Source organism: Monomorium pharaonis, chromosome 2 (genome assembly GCF_013373865.1).
Source record: "Monomorium pharaonis isolate MP-MQ-018 chromosome 2, ASM1337386v2, whole genome shotgun sequence".
Taxonomy (NCBI): Eukaryota; Metazoa; Arthropoda; class Insecta; order Hymenoptera; family Formicidae; genus Monomorium; species Monomorium pharaonis.
Genome location: NC_050468.1, coordinates 20,714,999 through 20,732,122, shown reverse-complemented (window position 1 = coordinate 20,732,122; position 17,124 = coordinate 20,714,999). Strand labels below are relative to the sequence as shown.

The 17,124-nt window shown below is 28.3% G+C and overlaps 3 protein-coding genes across 5 annotated transcripts in view; 2 read left to right on the top strand and 1 right to left on the bottom strand.

The window, feature by feature from the left end:
• Window positions 1–79: 79 nt before the first annotated feature.
• On the top strand, window positions 80–1,099 carry LOC105835409 (U6 snRNA-associated Sm-like protein LSm7). The gene is made up of 4 exons (XM_012678672.3): window positions 80–253; window positions 327–350; window positions 426–603; window positions 798–1,099. The coding sequence occupies exons 1-4, from the start codon at window positions 248–250 to the stop codon at window positions 935–937; spliced, it is 348 nt and encodes a 115-aa protein (XP_012534126.1). The 5' UTR covers window positions 80–247; the 3' UTR covers window positions 938–1,099.
• Window positions 1,100–1,201: 102 nt separating this feature from the next.
• Window positions 1,202–8,329, bottom strand: LOC105835410 (chitin deacetylase 1). Its single transcript, XM_012678673.3, has 10 exons — window positions 7,363–8,329; window positions 5,317–5,451; window positions 4,597–4,701; window positions 3,734–3,877; window positions 3,408–3,590; window positions 3,121–3,259; window positions 2,889–3,010; window positions 2,071–2,300; window positions 1,792–1,962; window positions 1,202–1,505 (listed from the first exon to the last, which is right to left on the bottom strand). The coding sequence occupies exons 1-10, from the start codon at window positions 7,409–7,411 to the stop codon at window positions 1,227–1,229; spliced, it is 1,557 nt and encodes a 518-aa protein (XP_012534127.1). The 5' UTR covers window positions 7,412–8,329; the 3' UTR covers window positions 1,202–1,226.
• Window positions 5,342–17,124, top strand: part of LOC105835408 (sarcoplasmic calcium-binding protein 1) — a 14,559-nt gene continuing 2,776 nt past the window's right edge. Inside the window, exons 1-4 of one of the 3 annotated variants that reach the window (XM_028194609.2) lie at window positions 5,342–5,473; window positions 15,682–15,848; window positions 16,564–16,693; window positions 16,860–16,963. In XM_028194609.2, coding sequence (XP_028050410.1) covers window positions 15,726–15,848; window positions 16,564–16,693; window positions 16,860–16,963 — 357 coding nt within the window. In that variant the 5' untranslated portion in view covers window positions 5,342–5,473; window positions 15,682–15,725. Of the gene's footprint in view, window positions 5,474–13,563; window positions 14,438–15,634; window positions 15,849–16,563; window positions 16,694–16,859; window positions 16,964–17,124 lie in introns of those variants that run through there. The other 2 variants (XM_012678670.3, XM_012678671.3) reach the window with 2 other exon arrangements.

Below are 17,124 nucleotides of genomic sequence, written 5' to 3'. Positions count from 1 at the left end.
TATTCCCGCCAAAAATATAAAAAGCATCGAAATCTTGATTTAAATTTATCGATTTTAAACGCGGGAAAACTCGATACTCGACTTGTCAAACAATCGGTCGACATATTCGGAATAAACGAACTGGAGCGAGTTTATTCTAATTTATTCGAAAATACATTATGATGCGTTGTGTGGCGTCGTGTTTCTGTTGATTCTGTAAACGTCCGTCACATCTGATTAAATTTCTTTGCTTTGTATAACCGCAAGGATGTCCGTAAGTATGAAACTACACAAATAACCTCACTTTACGTTTTATTCTCAAGTTAACCTCACGGTTTTTTTTACAGGCGAAACAAGTAACACCAAAACAGGTAACGCATCACATACTTATTATATTATGAATTTTAATCACAAACCTTAACACATCCTTCCATATTTTTTTATAGCAACAGAATGTTGAGCACAAAGAGAAGAAAAGGAAAGAGAGTATTCTTGATCTGTCAAAGTATCTCGAGAAGAACATAAGGGTGAAATTTGCTGGTGGCAGAGAAGCCGAAGGTATACTTAAAGGTTATGATCCTCTGCTCAACCTGGTGCTTGACAACACAAAGGAATATCTTAGAGGTATGGGTTATAATTAATAACAATATGCTATCTAATTTATTACAAGAATGATTATAATTTGTAAATTATATATTGTACGTTATAACTTTAATATATTATTTTCTGTTCTGCCATTTTTTATCAAGTTTTTTTTGCAATAATAGAATTCCTTTGTAGAGGTTTAAAATATTTAAATAATTTTCTTAATTGTATAGATCCAGATGATCCATATAAATTAAATCAGGATACTCGTATGCTGGGTTTGGTAGTGTGCAGAGGAACATCCGTAGTGCTTATTTGTCCTGTGGATGGCATGGAATCTATACAGAATCCATTTATACAACAAGAAGGATAAACAGGAAAACCCTTTACATTTAATATGTATTACATCTGAGTAAGGATTATCATTTTTTTTCTTACACGTTTCTATTTTTTTAAGTAAAAATATAATTTATTTTACATTATAAATTGAGGAAACTTATATATAGAAAATAAATGCCATTTTCTTACAAAGATACATGTTTTTATGTCTACATTTATAATAAATAATATAATTGCACATCTAAGTAAGGTACTTATGTGAACTCTTGATAATATACAAGCAACATAGGTTAACAAGTCCTAATAAGTCGCTTCTACCATTTTCACTCAGTCCCGAATTCGTTTCTCAACCATGGATATTGTTTTGGACATTCAAAACATGTATGTAAATACCTGTATGATTTAAGAACTTTACTGGGCAATTTGCAACTATTTGGCAAGTCACATGCCATCTCGTACGGTTCAAAATGTCGTTTCGCACATTGCCATGGTGCAAACTTTTCAATTTCGTTCAAAGGTGTTGGTCTGCGCATCCACTCCACAATTTGATGATTTGTGACGAAAAACACATCATCCAACCGAAGTAGATCGTCAATGAATTTCTAATTACATATAAAAATAAATATTTAACTTTTTATGATTAAACAGAAATAATATAAATACTAATAAGAAAATATAAATTGACATGTAAAAAACAATTAAAGACAAGTCTTATTCGATCTTTATGCTGACATTTCTTATATGATTTTGAGCTTATTAAATTGCATACTGATATTTTTTCAGTGGAACATAAACATATGTTTGTGTTAGTTAACAATAAACGACATCGATTTTAATAATAATAATAATAATAATAATAATAATAATAATGTTTGAAATTCTACTTACATTAAATGCATAAAAATACATTGGATTTTGAAACCATGATGCATGAAAGTGTAGACCGAGAGGCGCGCGATTAGTAAGATAATGCCTCTTAAAGTTTAGCATGAGCATCTTATAAACTTCTTCGCCAGATAAGTCGGGGGGACATGAGTCCACAGTACTGCATGTGTAATCCTAAAAATTCAATAAGTTTATTTTTGTATTACAACATTTCGCAATTAACAATAGAAAAAGTTTTTTTACGATACTAATCAATTTCTACTTGGCATTTAATTTACGTACATTTGCCAAAAGTTGATTTAGAGGTAGTTCCCAGATATTCGGATAAGAACGGGTAGGGCAGAGTTGCCCTGCACGTATGCATGGATGCGGCGGCCTGTAGTCGAGTGTGTAAGGCCAAAAAGGTGGATCGGAAAAAGGTGCGACAATAGAGGAATCGTAAACGAAGCCAAATTCAGACATCATTAGAAACTGGCGATTCCATCCGACTTGTAGAAAAGGTGCTCTTACTCCTGTGGCAAACATATATTGTTTTATAAATACTCGACGTTTTCTTGAACATAACCATTGAAAGAACATATACATATATTTATAATAAATCAGATTATATAATTTATATTTGTACATGAAATTTTTCTCAAAATTTTTATAAGATTTAAAACATTTTGTATAAACGTTTTACAGAAATACAGAGAATATCTGTACCTTTTCTTTTTATATGTAAAAAATTATTCTTTATGTAAATTTTGAAATATTCTAAGATTTCTGAGATTCTCATATCCTGATTTCTAAAAAATATTTTAAACCTTTTCAGATTTTATATGATTTTATCAGAAATTATAAAATGAGAAATCTTAGAATATTTCAGAATTTATATGTATGGAGTATTCTAGGAAAGATGTAGACTTTCTCTCAACATTTTTCAAAAAAATTTAATTTGCATCAATCAAATCTGAAATATATTGTAAAATTATAAAATTATATAAAATTCAGAAAAATATTGAAATTTACATAAAAATTCTGAAAAATTATGTATGAAAAATTTTTATTAAGAGCTTTTCTTTTTTATTTGATCTTGATATTGAAAATGACATTTTTACCTCTGATATCTCCAATGCGAACCGCTGCATATTTTTTGATGATGTTTGCTATTCCGACCATCTCGTCAAACCAGTCTTCGATTGTCGCATTCTTCGACCACCATTCTTCGGGTCCACGATGTCTATGAAATAATTTTCGATTTATTTTACGTTTATCGAATCAAGCGATTCTAAATAACTTTCCTTATTATAGCTTCTTTTTCTCTTTACATTCAAAATATAGAATACTTACGTAACGGAATGTGCAGCTATTTCGTGACCGGTGTTCCACAAATATTGCACGTCTCTGTAATTTGTAAACTGATGACTAATATAGAAAGTACCTTTTATAGTACAGCCATTGGGATTTTTTCTGTCATTCGTAAAAATTTCTGTAAATTAAATAATTATTTTCTATAATAAACTTCTTTTATGCTAAAGAAATTCTTATTAATAAAAAAATATAGGAAACAAGAACACAGAAAATAATAAATCATAGTTAATTTTTTGATCGGTAACATTAATTTCTTATTAACTTACTTGAGTAAAGTTCAAAATTTTCAGCATTTACAGCATCATCAAAAGTGATCGCTATCATTTGTGGAATCGCGAGTGCAGTAAAATTTCCTGGAATTTGAGTTCCATCCTTAGAGCACCAACAATTTGGTAACTGGCATTTCTGCGCGTCACAAACTGACGCAGCATTTATATCGTGTCTCATGTCTATAACAGATTGATGTTTTTATTAATGACTGAAATATATTATAAAATGTATATTATTTTATTTTTACATTGTTAATGGAAAAATAAGTGTCATTTTTTACATATTTTTTAACGAATGTATGTGCATTCTTTGTATTTCTTACCACACCATCCTTCGTCAGAGCTATCGGGACAATCGACGCTTCCATCACAAAAATATAGAGCCGGAAGACACGTACCATCTCCGCAGGCCAGGCTTTCCTCGTCACATTCGCCATCCTTAAGCAGCGGCTTCGCCGGTTGGGCATCTACGAGAAGCTTTGAAAACTTCACATCACCATTCGGTACATATACGTAACTAAACTGCTTTATACTACGAAGATTGTATGTATATATTCACGAAAGATTCAATTTTATATTCAAAAATGAAAAAAAAAAAAATTATGTATGTGTACTACGTATATTTTACCTAAAATAAAGTTAAAATATTTAAAACTTTACATCTTTAATAATATTATTTGTAATATGTACCTAATACATTATAAACACTTTACAGAGATGCTGATGTGACATTATCGGTTCGACTTTCTCTGAATTGGCTTTATAGAATTGAAAACTTTTACATATTTAATGTGCACATAAAATAAATATCGGGAAATACTTAACTTACTAACGTATGTTTATATAAATATAGAATTATATATGATATATCGATAATGTTTTAATATTTTTTTTATTTCTAAGCTTAATGTTTGATAATTCTGTCACACCGGCATTTTATTAAGGATATTAATGATCGGTATGTTCCAAATTAGAATTTCCAATGAAAGATTTAATGTTCACAAACAAAGAAATGACTAACTTGTCATCACCATATGATTTTCCGGGTGAAAGTATTGCGTGTATAACACTTGATCGCTTTCTTAAGAGTAGAAATCGGCATAAAGTTTGCGGGCGTTTGTTTATAGTCAGAGGGCCTTGTTAGTCTTTTATTCGTATGTTTCAGAGAGGATTATCTAAAATTTACCTGAAGTTACGTCGCAATTATCGACGTTTGTTTTAAAATCACAAATCTGCCTAGAGACGTCGAAAAGAAGTCCTTCCGAGCATTTGAATTCGAACACTTCATCATCTGTAATATGGTTTAATGATAGAGCAGATGTAATTTTAAATTATAATAAACTCTTAATATATTTTTTATAGAAAATTAGTATTACAAAAATATTAGTGTAATATAATAACAGAAATAATAAATATTAAGAATAACTATGAATTCTAAGACATTTATAATTTTTAATAAACAAACTAAAAAATATTTAAAAAATAAGCGTAATAAAAAATAATGCGTGCGTATGTGTGTATAATGTTTTTATGTGCAAGACAATTCTTTCTTTTATGATTATTACACTATAATTGCACTATAATCGCAAAGATTCTATAAGAATCTTTATTAAATTAAAATTTATGTAAATAAAAGAAAAAAATAAAATATTTAACTATTAAATATTAATATATGAATTAAATGTTATGCTTGTTAAATATAAATACATAAATTAAATTATGAAATTCTTAATATATTTTACTGTATATATTATGTGTTTAATAAAATATATCTATATTTAATCATGCGAGATATTTGTATTTTATTTTTGCTTTTAGATCAGTGTAGACATATTATTAGTAATTTTAATTAAATTTGTAATTAATTGATAATTTAAATAGATTTTTTGTGCTTGTTTATAGTTACCTAAGCAGAGGAAATATTTAGCGCATTCTGCAGGTGACCAGATACTATGTGATGGTGCCTTAGGATTACGATAGAACTTGTTGTCGTCTATACAAGGAACTTCTCCGGATTTTCCTTTCTCCGCCGCAATGTTAGCTGAAAATATCACGTCGTAGAGGTATGAGTCGTGTGACCTACATTTTCTTCGTTTTTAGATATTCAAAAATCAATACTTTTTTACGAGTTTATAAATAGGAACACAAAACATTATCATAAACTGCGCGTTAAAACTTTCACTCAAAGTACTTTGCCAGCAACGTATGCACACGCACGTACAATTGATGATACAACTGAAGAAGTATCAATTGCGTGTCATAAAATTAGTCTATTTTCAATAATAATTTTTTTTGTAATAACAGCTTACCATTTTAATTATTTGCAATTCTACTAACTGACAATTCTGTTACGTACTCTTTTATATTTTTCGGCGGTTTTTTTCAATATTTAAAGCTTAATATTCCTTTTCTCTCTTTCTTTCTCTTATTTGTTTTAAGTTATTTAAGTAATAATTGATTTTTGTACATTATTTATTTTAAAATAAAAATTTAAATTAGGAATAAAAATATTTAAAAAAGAAATTCATTTTTAATTTTTGGATCAAAAGCAGAAAATTTTCTATAAACTAAAAGAACAGTCATTCTATCTATATAGTTTATTAAAAAAGAGATTTACTCTTTTATTGAAGTGAATGAAGACTTTTCTTTAAAGAAGAATATTATCAAAGATCGAAACGATTTCAATGTCCCACGGTTACGAGATTATCTTTAGGCACGCGGTACTTTCACGTTCCGTCTGGCTTCAGAAACAGATATCTGTAGCGTGCGATGTACACTTGTTCGAAGAGAAATCTCATGCGATTAGAGCCATCGTTTTCACTCGAATGCAAAAACAGAAATGAAACTTTTGACACGCATCATTGTTTATGACGAAATTTTGGATCTAATTTACTTCGATATAATTTTATATAACATTTATTTTTCAATAAATAGGAAAGATAAAAAAATTTTTAACACATGACAGCTTACTCAAATGAAAGAATTTAATTAGAATTTTACATATATGAAAAATTCTTATTTTTTCGGAAGCAATAAAATGTTTTGACTTTATCTATATTTGTCGATTGTACATAATATTATTCTTGTTTTAAAAAATAGTTTTTAATTACATAAAAATACTGCTGTCAAAAATTATTTTGTGTTCAAACTTACCGTTATTTCCACTGTTTTTCTTATTTTTTATAAGTACAAAAATATATTATTTTCTGATCTCATTAAATGCAAAAAGGAAATTAGTTATTTTCTTCTTTTCTTTCACAGAAATTCTAAATTTAAATACACTTTTTAAAATTTCCTATTTTATTTCAGTAAAAGTTTCAGTATTTTAAAGTAAATTTGTTTTTACCTTGCTTTCTCACTTTTTTTGTGACTAGAATTACATGCATCAACAATAATAGAGCTTTCATTATGCACTAATTAATGTAAAAAATTTGAGTTTTTATCTATTTGATAAGTTCAAATTATTAATTTATATTTAATAAATTTAAATTATTTTAGAGTTACCGGATCACAAAATTTAATAACATTTGATTATTCAAGCAAGAATGGATATAAAAAAATACTGTTCCTAAGGCAACTACCATTGGAATGAGTTCTAAAACGATGTTTAATATATTAACATTTTATAAAAATATGTGAGTTTACCTTGTTAAGATTTATTCAAATATTAAAAAAATGTCTATAATAGTATATATGTGTTTGGTTTAAAAATTGTGCAATGTAAAATGAAAATTATTTCTTTTTAAAAATGTTATTAATATTTATTTAAAAAGGAGTATAAGTACAGTTACGGTTATATAAAATGACGCGTTAAAAATGGGACATCTCTATATTACATTACTTCTAAATTCAACGCTTTCGAAACTTTGATTGACGTTTAATAAATAGGTTGGCGCGCGATTTGAAAGAGGACTTGCACTCACGAGGACACTTCTAAAATTGCGAAACTCACCGGAAACAGCGAGCAACGTGATCAGCACAAAACAAAGTCTCGACCGCATGTCGATATCTTGCGCGCGGATTTGTACCGGTTCCACGCGCGACAGCTCGCACTTTCAAACTGACGGCTGTCTACGAAAGCATGCCTTATATGACGAGTACCTGCTTCATCGCGTTTAATATCATGCGGATCTCTTCCAGACTGTCTATTTTCACTTGTCTCTAACGATCGCAATACAGCAACTTCGAACACCGCAACATTTGATAATACTTCGGTCAATTTGAAGTCGATCGATATAGATATTGTGTCATCATTTAACATCCATTTCCAATAAATATCGTATACCTTTATAATTTGTAATAATAAACTTTAGAGTTAAAAATTGTGAAAATTAACTCTACTTGAAATTAATGAAGAATATAATTTTCTTATCCATTTATACTTTTTAAGCTTGATTTATAAGATTTTTATCTTTAATTACTAATATTTACTTAAAATCTTGTAAAATTAATATCTCGTAATGCTGAAAGATTAAGTATGTACTCTCAAAATTGAGTATAAACATTGACAGTTTGAGAATTAACTCTCAATTTTTAATATACACTCAATAAGTATATACTCAATTTTGCGAGTAAATTTAAATTTGAGTGTAAAATAAAAAATTGAGTGTTTTTTCCGTAAAGGTTTTCAATTCTGCAGCTAACCAATGCTTCAAAAAATTTGTAATAAACAGTACTAGCAATAACATTCAAAGTACCTGTTGCCAGATAAAAACGCTTATTGCTAGTATAAATATTTATAAAATAACAACTTAAATAATATTATTAATCTTTAAAGAAAATTGTTAACATCATTATTTAAATGCGAAGTACACGCGAGTCGTGTTTGTCGGTAAAATCACACCTTCACCTGTATTATATTAATACAAACCAATATTAAAATTATTAATATTAAGTACAATAAAATCATAAACAATAAACTAACTGATTATTAAAGATATATACATAATACATAATACATACAAAATACTTGAAACGTTTATACATAATGTATTATTAAATTACTTTTTAGTGATGATACAAAATCTTGTGTTTTTGTCTTCATCGAAACATTACCATGTTTTATCGATTATTTTGCTTATTTTCAATTCACTAATCTTTTAATTGTATTTACAGAATTAAAAATCCTTTTCCACAATTAAAGTACAGACGGTAACATATGTCTGTACTTTAATTAATTAAGCAAAATAATCGATAAAACACAACAGCTTTAGCATTCCCTTAACCAGATCATTAACGATACAATTCATGATAAGCACTATTTTGAAACGTCATCAAACACACAGTATTATCACCATATTACCACCGTATTATCACCATAAAACAGATTAGACAAGCGCCAACTAGCGTGAGCTAGTATACGTTTCTTAAACGAAAATTTCAGATTTCTGACTTTGTATTGCAATATCTTCACTCGTAGGACACATAGCAAAAATAAATGACAAAAGTTTAATTATACAAATCAAACTCAAACTTTCAATTGAGCCTAGTTAGAATTCAATCGATTCGATCGTTATTGAAATCTGATAATTTCAGGTGCTCGCAAGTCGCGCAAATGTACACGGTTTGTTTCGCGCTATGGTTTCACTTGGCGCAAGACACTACCGTGTCTCATGATAATTTATTGAGCAATCCTTTAAGCTCAGTTTATAAATAATTGGAAGAATTTCAGTACCAATTAAGTTAAAGTAACAAGTACCTGAGATCAAGTTTAACGGATTCTTCAAGATAGAAGTAACAGTCAATTATCTATAAAATCTGGTACGAGAATTGGATTAAGAACCGGTGTAACGGTATGTTAATCATATCCATTGACTTCCTTTTCTTTTCTTGTGTAAACGTTGTTCTAAGTATAAGTAAAGAGACGTGTATATAAGTAGAACGGAAGGTAATAATTCTTTTTGCTAGAAATTTTAATTTTTTAATGTGTCGATAAAATTTTTATTTTTATGTGTTAAATATTTGATAAATATTTTCTTACTTTTAATATTTATTAGTCGACAAACTTATTAAATTTTTTTATAGGATATAATTGCACACGACATTTCGATCTAGAATTTTATAGGTCCTTATCAAGTGAAAATAATTACAAGATTTAAAAAGACTGTTACAGGAAACTGGTGAAAGATATTATAAATCGGTCAGTTAGCGGATTATTAATTTCGACATAATAAAAATATTTTTAATTATTAAATACAAGTCAAATAGGAAAATATATGAAATCAATTCTTACTCCGTTCTTTAGCCGTGATTATTTTAGCCATTCGATCATTTCAAAGTTAATATTACAAAGACATACACATTATAATGATTGGAGCGTGCTTCTTCTCAAAATAATGACACTTTTAATGTGACGATCGTGATATAGTGAGCTGTACCCGGAAATCCAGGTTTAAGTCCAATCAAAAATCAGAAATATATAATTTTTATTCAATATTGGCAACTTTTCTTTGACACAAAATTTGACTTTCCTTAACACAATATCATAATATTAATATTGTAATATATAAAATATTAAATATTATAATATATGTAATAAAATAATTATTTTATTATTAGTTTTAAAAATTTATATTGCATAAAATAATGTGTGTCAATTAATAATTTAAAATTCTTTATCCATGAAATATTAAACATTTTTGAACATTTAACTCCCGCAAGAATATTGAGATGATCAAGAACAATGATGTAAATCAATATTCTATTGATTTGATCCCTGGATAGAGGATAATAATTCTTGTGCTTACAAAAGGGAAATGTTTTGCATGAAGTTTCGAGACAAAGAGTTAAATCATGCAGCACTGAGACATCTTTGAAAAGCGATGATGTATTCGCATTAATTATGTATTCTCGAGATGAAAGGCACATTTATAACTCTTGCGTTTACATAGTTGGAAGCGAGTTTAGGCAATTGTAATTATGTATTATCGGATGGGCTATTTGCCAAATAACCGTAAGCTCATAATTGTGAAAAGTTTATGATGACATTTCATTTGGCACCTTGTTCTTATTTGCCATGTATGTTAATTTTAAAGTATCTTATTCGGAATAGCATACATATCTGAGTTTACATTTATGTTTTCAAAGTTTTATTTTTAGCCTTTGTTTTGTTTTTGAAGATATTTTTATTTTTTATCTGGTATTTTTTCCTTTCAATTTAATTTTCCCCTCCAAAATTGTAATAAGAATACATTGTTCTTGAGAAAACCATTCAAAATTTTTTATGTAAAAATAAGTTATATCTATTTAACGCTATATAATTATTTTAATACTTAAAATTTTAAAGATAATAAAGATATTCTCAAAAGTGTTATTTTACTAGATAATATAACGTTATATATTTATAAATTTAATACAAAAGAGATATGAAAATTTAATTTCAAATAACAAAAGAATTAAAAAGAACATTAAGCTTTTATGAAGATTTGCTTGAGTGAAAAATTTGCTTTAATTTACGTAATCTGTGAGTATTTTTTTACTGTATAAGTTGAAAATTACGGAGAAAATATATTTATCATTCCTTTTCCTATGCCATACTATATCATTTATACGAGTAATGAAGTGAGACGAGAATGAAAAATAAGACAGCACGTTTACATTCTAGATAAAATTGTTATCTTGCCAAGAATTACTTCACTTTCTTAGCCATTATGACGATGCCATCAATCATTCCTGAATTAGCAAACCGTGATTGGAGCGTATATACAAAATCTAAAAAATGTTGAAATTTAAAGATTCTTTAAGAAATCTCAAAACAAAGTTAAAACCTTCTTTGTAATCTTTTTTGTCCTTTTCTAAAAAGTGTATGTTATATTGATAGTCGCAAATCTCGAAGTGATTGCCGCCTCTTTTCTCTCGCTGCGCTTAGTTCGTGTTGTAAGAGTGTATCTGTCATTGCAATGGAATTTTGACAGCTGTCAAATTTGTATAGATGATTATTATCTATACAATTATCGCTGTAATTTATTTAAAAAAAAACAATAAAAAGTTAAGTAGCGCGCGCGAAGCGTGCGACTGTGGTGTCTGGTAAATCTAAATTGTATAACTATGTATTTAAATAAATATGTTAGAATTAAAGATTATATTAAGAATGGTAGAATTCAAACAGAAACACATTAATATCAATTTGTAATTTAAAATCCGATTTTGCTGGTATATTTATCTGTTTCTTATTATATGTATAATATCTGTTGTAATTTTGGTAATAATTACATTATTAAAAATGAAACCCACAATATACTAAAACATGATTATAAAATATACTTTTTATTGAATAGTGAAGACGCTCGAAGCCAAGATTGTGTTGTAAATTTTAAGATTACATGTACATGAATAATTTACATTTTGTTTATATTTACACAAATATATTTTATGTAACATGTTACAGACAATACAAGTAATACAAATTAGTACATTTTGGATAACATAATATAAAAAAGTAATTATATTATAAAAGTGTTAACATATCTAACTTTAGAACCAATATAAAATACAAAAAATATATAATATTAAAAATAAAAAAAAAAACACTATAATTTTTACTATTTAATTTTAACAAATCTGAATCTTTCATGATCCATAGATTAATGTTTACATAAATGACACATAAATTATAGTTAACATTGTACACACGTAAGTATGTAGATTATTTATATTTTATTCGTAAATGTCCAACCTTGCTTGAAGCTACTGTTGAAATGCACAAATACTTCCAATTTTGACACGCAAGCTTATTTACGCGCTATCGGCAACAAAGAGTGTGATCACACGTGTCTCGTGACGATTCACCGTGTCCACCGAGGACAGACCATGTACGAAAATACATTTACGCGGAGCAAGAAGATAAATCGAGGTGGCGGCGAGAGGCAGTCGTTGCTTCGTTGACCTCCGTTCAAATTAGAATAATGCCGCAAAGAGAGCACCGATAGAGACGAACTGGCTGACGGAACACAGAGTGGGAAGTTTTCCCAAAAACATGGCAGAATGTCAAGATATAAAGCTACAAATTTCATCTTTCTATTGTTTACACTCTAATCGACAAATTATTTACCTACGATGCATCATTATTTGAATAATGCATACTATTTATTCAAATTTTTGTTTCTTCCTAAGCAATAAATATTTGTTTTTATTATTCTTTTTTTATTTTACATTTAATTTTATTTTTGTTTGTGTGTGTTTATTTCTTTTGTTTTTTTTTTAAACAGTTTTATCAAACACCATCCTGTCTCTTAGAGCTCACTCGTCTCATTTCAGGAATAATCGCCAAGCATTGAGAAAACATACGCATTTTCTTAGAGCATGTCACATGTCGCGTGCGACACAACAAAAAAGTTCTCGGTCGAGTCCGATTTCAGCGGGGCTTCAGTTAAATTCGGTCCGTAGGCTGGCTTATTTAGAATTTAGGTTTGCGAGACGGTCAACGGGAACCAGAAAGGCGGAAATAGAGCCGTTCGTTCTGTAACTTAGTACGAAGCAAATGAAGTAAACACAATGGGAGATAATTGATACTTTTCCCTATTGTATGTTTGGAGAACACACATTTCTAGGATAATCAAAAATGTTTAGGAATAAATTATCATTAAATTCTTTTAAATTTTATGAAAACTATATTTCCACGCGTTTATCGCGCGATAACAATTATTTAAAATTTTTCTCCATAAAATAATATTTTGCCATATATTATTGTGCTGTTGACGAAAGTAAAGAGAAAAGAAACAAAGTGCGCAAGCGTAGATATTACGAGCAGGCACATGGTCACCGATCTAAAAGATTGTCTAAATTAAATAATTAGGTCTCCTTTTTCTTTACGCATTTAAAACGAAATATATAAATATATATATATATATATGTGTGTGTGTGTATATAGTTTTAAAAAATAATACTAGCAGTAAGTAATATTAATTGCATTTAATAGACTGGATTGTAAAATCAATATCAGAAAAGTTTTGAGCGCAACGACAATTAAAAGAGCACAAACGTGGAAATACTAAAAAGTGTCTTATATGCACTAAAGCTTCTTAAATAAAGTAACTTATTTAAATTTTTTAAAATATTGTATTTTTAAAAAATTGTTTAAAAAACACACACACACCATATATATCCATATATATATACATATACATACATACGCGCGCGCGCGTATTAAACTTAACATATATATGAACCAAACATTAACATAATTATTTAAAATATTTTTATATGATGAACACAATAATCAAATAAACCGATGTATGCGAACAAAATACATAGTTACATAGGTTTAAATAAATATAGTAATTGCATGTTGCAAATTTTAAAATTTTTCTTATTGTCAGTGACAATCATATCCTTTCTCTACAAAAGTCTACAGGTGACTGAAAAGCTGTTTTTTAAATAAACAGATTATCTCAGATTATCGAACAAATTTTAGGAGAGAATTCTACGAAGAAGTTGTATACATCGTAATAAGAAGATTGTTAGGCGATCTCAGACAAATTGAGTTAGTAGTATTTAAGTTATGTTTAAATAGACAAGAGCTATAAGACGAGAGTTATAAGAAACGGAGTGTAAAGCAACTGTGAGATAAATAAACTTGAGGTTCCACGAGGACAAGTTCGACGAATGTGGATACGTATGATACAAATGTCACTGCCATTGTTACAATTGCTATCATTGTCACCTTTATCACCACCACCGCTACCACCATCAAAGTTAGCGTTTTTTGCCGTACAACGGCCTTTGTACCCTTCGCTTAGAAGGGGTAGCTTAAATATAGACCCGGCGAGACTCCGGCCGAGTTCAGTGTGAAACCACCATCCTCTAGAGTCACTTTCTTCGCGCCGGACGCGTGCTTTCCGCGTGGAACTTTTGTCGTGTGCGTTTCAGCTGGCGAAAAAGCTCGACGTGCGATTCGGAGGGACGTTTTCGTCTTCGCAAAACTCTCGTGTCCAAGAACTCTTCTCGCGAAAAAAAGCAAGAGAGAAAAATTATTGCAATGGCATACAGCTGGGATAATCGCGTTAATTTCATAGTGAAATTTCTGTATGGTTAGTAAATACAAAGGATATTGCAAGGGATCGCGATGAATTCAGGATAGAGGAGAATAATTAGAAAGATGATATGTGATTGTATGAATTAAAAGACACAAAATTATGATATTCAAAAATTGTAAATGTACAAAATGTACAAGAATGTAAAGCAAATAAATTTCTTCCGTTTAAAGTTGTGTTTTATAAAAAAGGATTACAAAATTTATATATACGGTTTTTTGCATTTTCAATATCTTTTCATTGTATTAATTAATGAAAATTTCTCCTCTGTTAAATGTGCATTGTATAGTGCAAATGCATCATTGCTCTTGCATTGCTTCATGTGTCTTTCTTTATATATACCATATATGTAAATTTTGTGGCATAGTAATTGGTGATAGTATAATATGCACACAAGGGCTATCTCACGATAAGTATAAAATAAGCGAAATTAAAATGCTGAAGAAGAAACTGTAAAATAGTAAATTACTGTAATAAGTAAATAACAGTAAAAAAAACATTAAGTAACAGTAAAAACTGTAAATTATTTCTTTGTCATTTTTCAGATAAAATATAATTAAGAAGAAAATATCTTTCTTAAAGGTTTGAGATTTTTAAAATAGAAAAATATAATTTTTTTTATAGAATTTGATTGCTTTATAATTTTTTACACAGAATGATAAAGAAGTGCACACTTGTATACTATACATAGGAAGATAGAATTATCTATCGCGATTTTTTTTATTATTTTATAAGTCGTGAAAAACAAGCATTCTATGAGATATTGTATTGCAATAAAAATATAAAATGTGTTTTGTAAAATTTACATTTTTTAATAACTTATCTAAATAATTTTATACACAAAATAATCTAAATTCAAAATAAAATTCTAAAAAAAAATTAAAAAATTGTTTTTTGTGTAAATTATTATTATCAAATGACAAAGAGGGCTTTATATATTTTTTCTCTTCTTTACTTGATAAATCTCTTACTTGATTTTTTATGATTTTATTTATTGTAAAACATCTAACACTGTTTCATTGCAAATCGGAAATTTGTTAACAAAATAAGGCATCATGTACGTTATTTAAAAATGTGGAATAGAAATTGATAATTAACTTAATTTAGCAACTTAATTAAGTGGATTCCAAATTGATCAGCCGATATTTAACGGTATATGATAAAAGTGGGATACTTACTATAAAAATCCAACAGTTTAAAATAAGTGCGCTTAGTGAGAAGAACATCCTGTATAACTGCAGATATTGACAAAAATGGATATTTGGATAAGCACGATTTCGAGTGCATGGCATTAAGAATGACGCTGATCGAAGGCAAGGGCGAATTCAATTACAGCCGGTACCAAGAAAATCTTCACATCATGCTCTCTTTGTGGGAGGAAATAGCCGATCTGGCAGATTTTGATAAGGTATGTCACAAGACAGTGTTTCTACATAACAAAATGGACCGGCTATCTTTTCTGGCACAATTTGAATCTTGTACCGGTTTCAAATTCTTCGAATTCTTCAGTAACTCACTAAACTGTAACTCGAGATTATTCGCAGTCTTTGTTGGAAATTTTCTTATATATTCTAAGACAATTGTCAAGTTGATTTATTAAAATTCATATAATTTTATTTCAATAATGTTGCAAAAATATCGTACCTAATATTTTGACGTGCGCTTTCTTGATGAAAATACGCGTTTTATCCTTTTTAAAAATGTATATTAATATTTAAAGATAACTTAAGATTAATTTAAGAGATAACATATAAAAAAAGTTTCTTAATACGGATATACAATCTTCATAAGTCTATATTATATACAATTAAATGGATATTGGACTTGATGCTATTAATTTATTATTGTTTGTATGTGTGTGTGCTGTGTGCGCGCGCTTATATTACTGATCTAAAAGTAATTTTAAATTTAATACTAAAAAAAAACAATTTGTAGATATAATTAAGATAATAAGATATAATTAATTATATTATGTTTTATTAAAATTAAGCATAGTTTTTGAATATTAAATAAATTTAAAATTATTTAAATCAATAATATATAGAAATACCTTTCCAATTCTGATTCATTGGTGGTATAATGAAAAATATTATATTAATCTTTTAATATTATTCCTGTTCCAGGATGGCGTTGTAACGATAGAAGAATTTAAAAAGGCTGTACAAAATAGTTGTGTTGGTCGTTCTTATAATGACTTTCCTCAAGCTATGAAGATGTTCATAGATAGCCATTTCAAGATACTTGACATGAATGGTACAATGACTATAATGCATAATATTTACAAACAAGAAATACATCGTGTAAAATAATAAATAAATCATAATTTTTTTCTACAAAATTAAATCAATAATCAAAATTAATAATAAAAAATATTTTCTGAAATAATGGATTTTTAAAATTTTTGTAATGTCCATTCTAGAGGACGGTGTAATTGGTGCCGAAGAATTTCGATATGATTGTGCTTCAAGAATTGCTGTGGATAATGTAGATGTCCTCGATAAAGCTTATCAAAGTCTTTTAAACGTAAGTGAAATAATTCGAATAATTATCTCATGTTGCACAAAAATCACATTGTGTTACTTCTTCCTTCTCTCTATGAACTCATCAATTTCCGATGCTTTAAAGAATTAAAACTACCCAGTGAGAAACGATAATGAATTCGACATCAATTTGACGTCGAATCG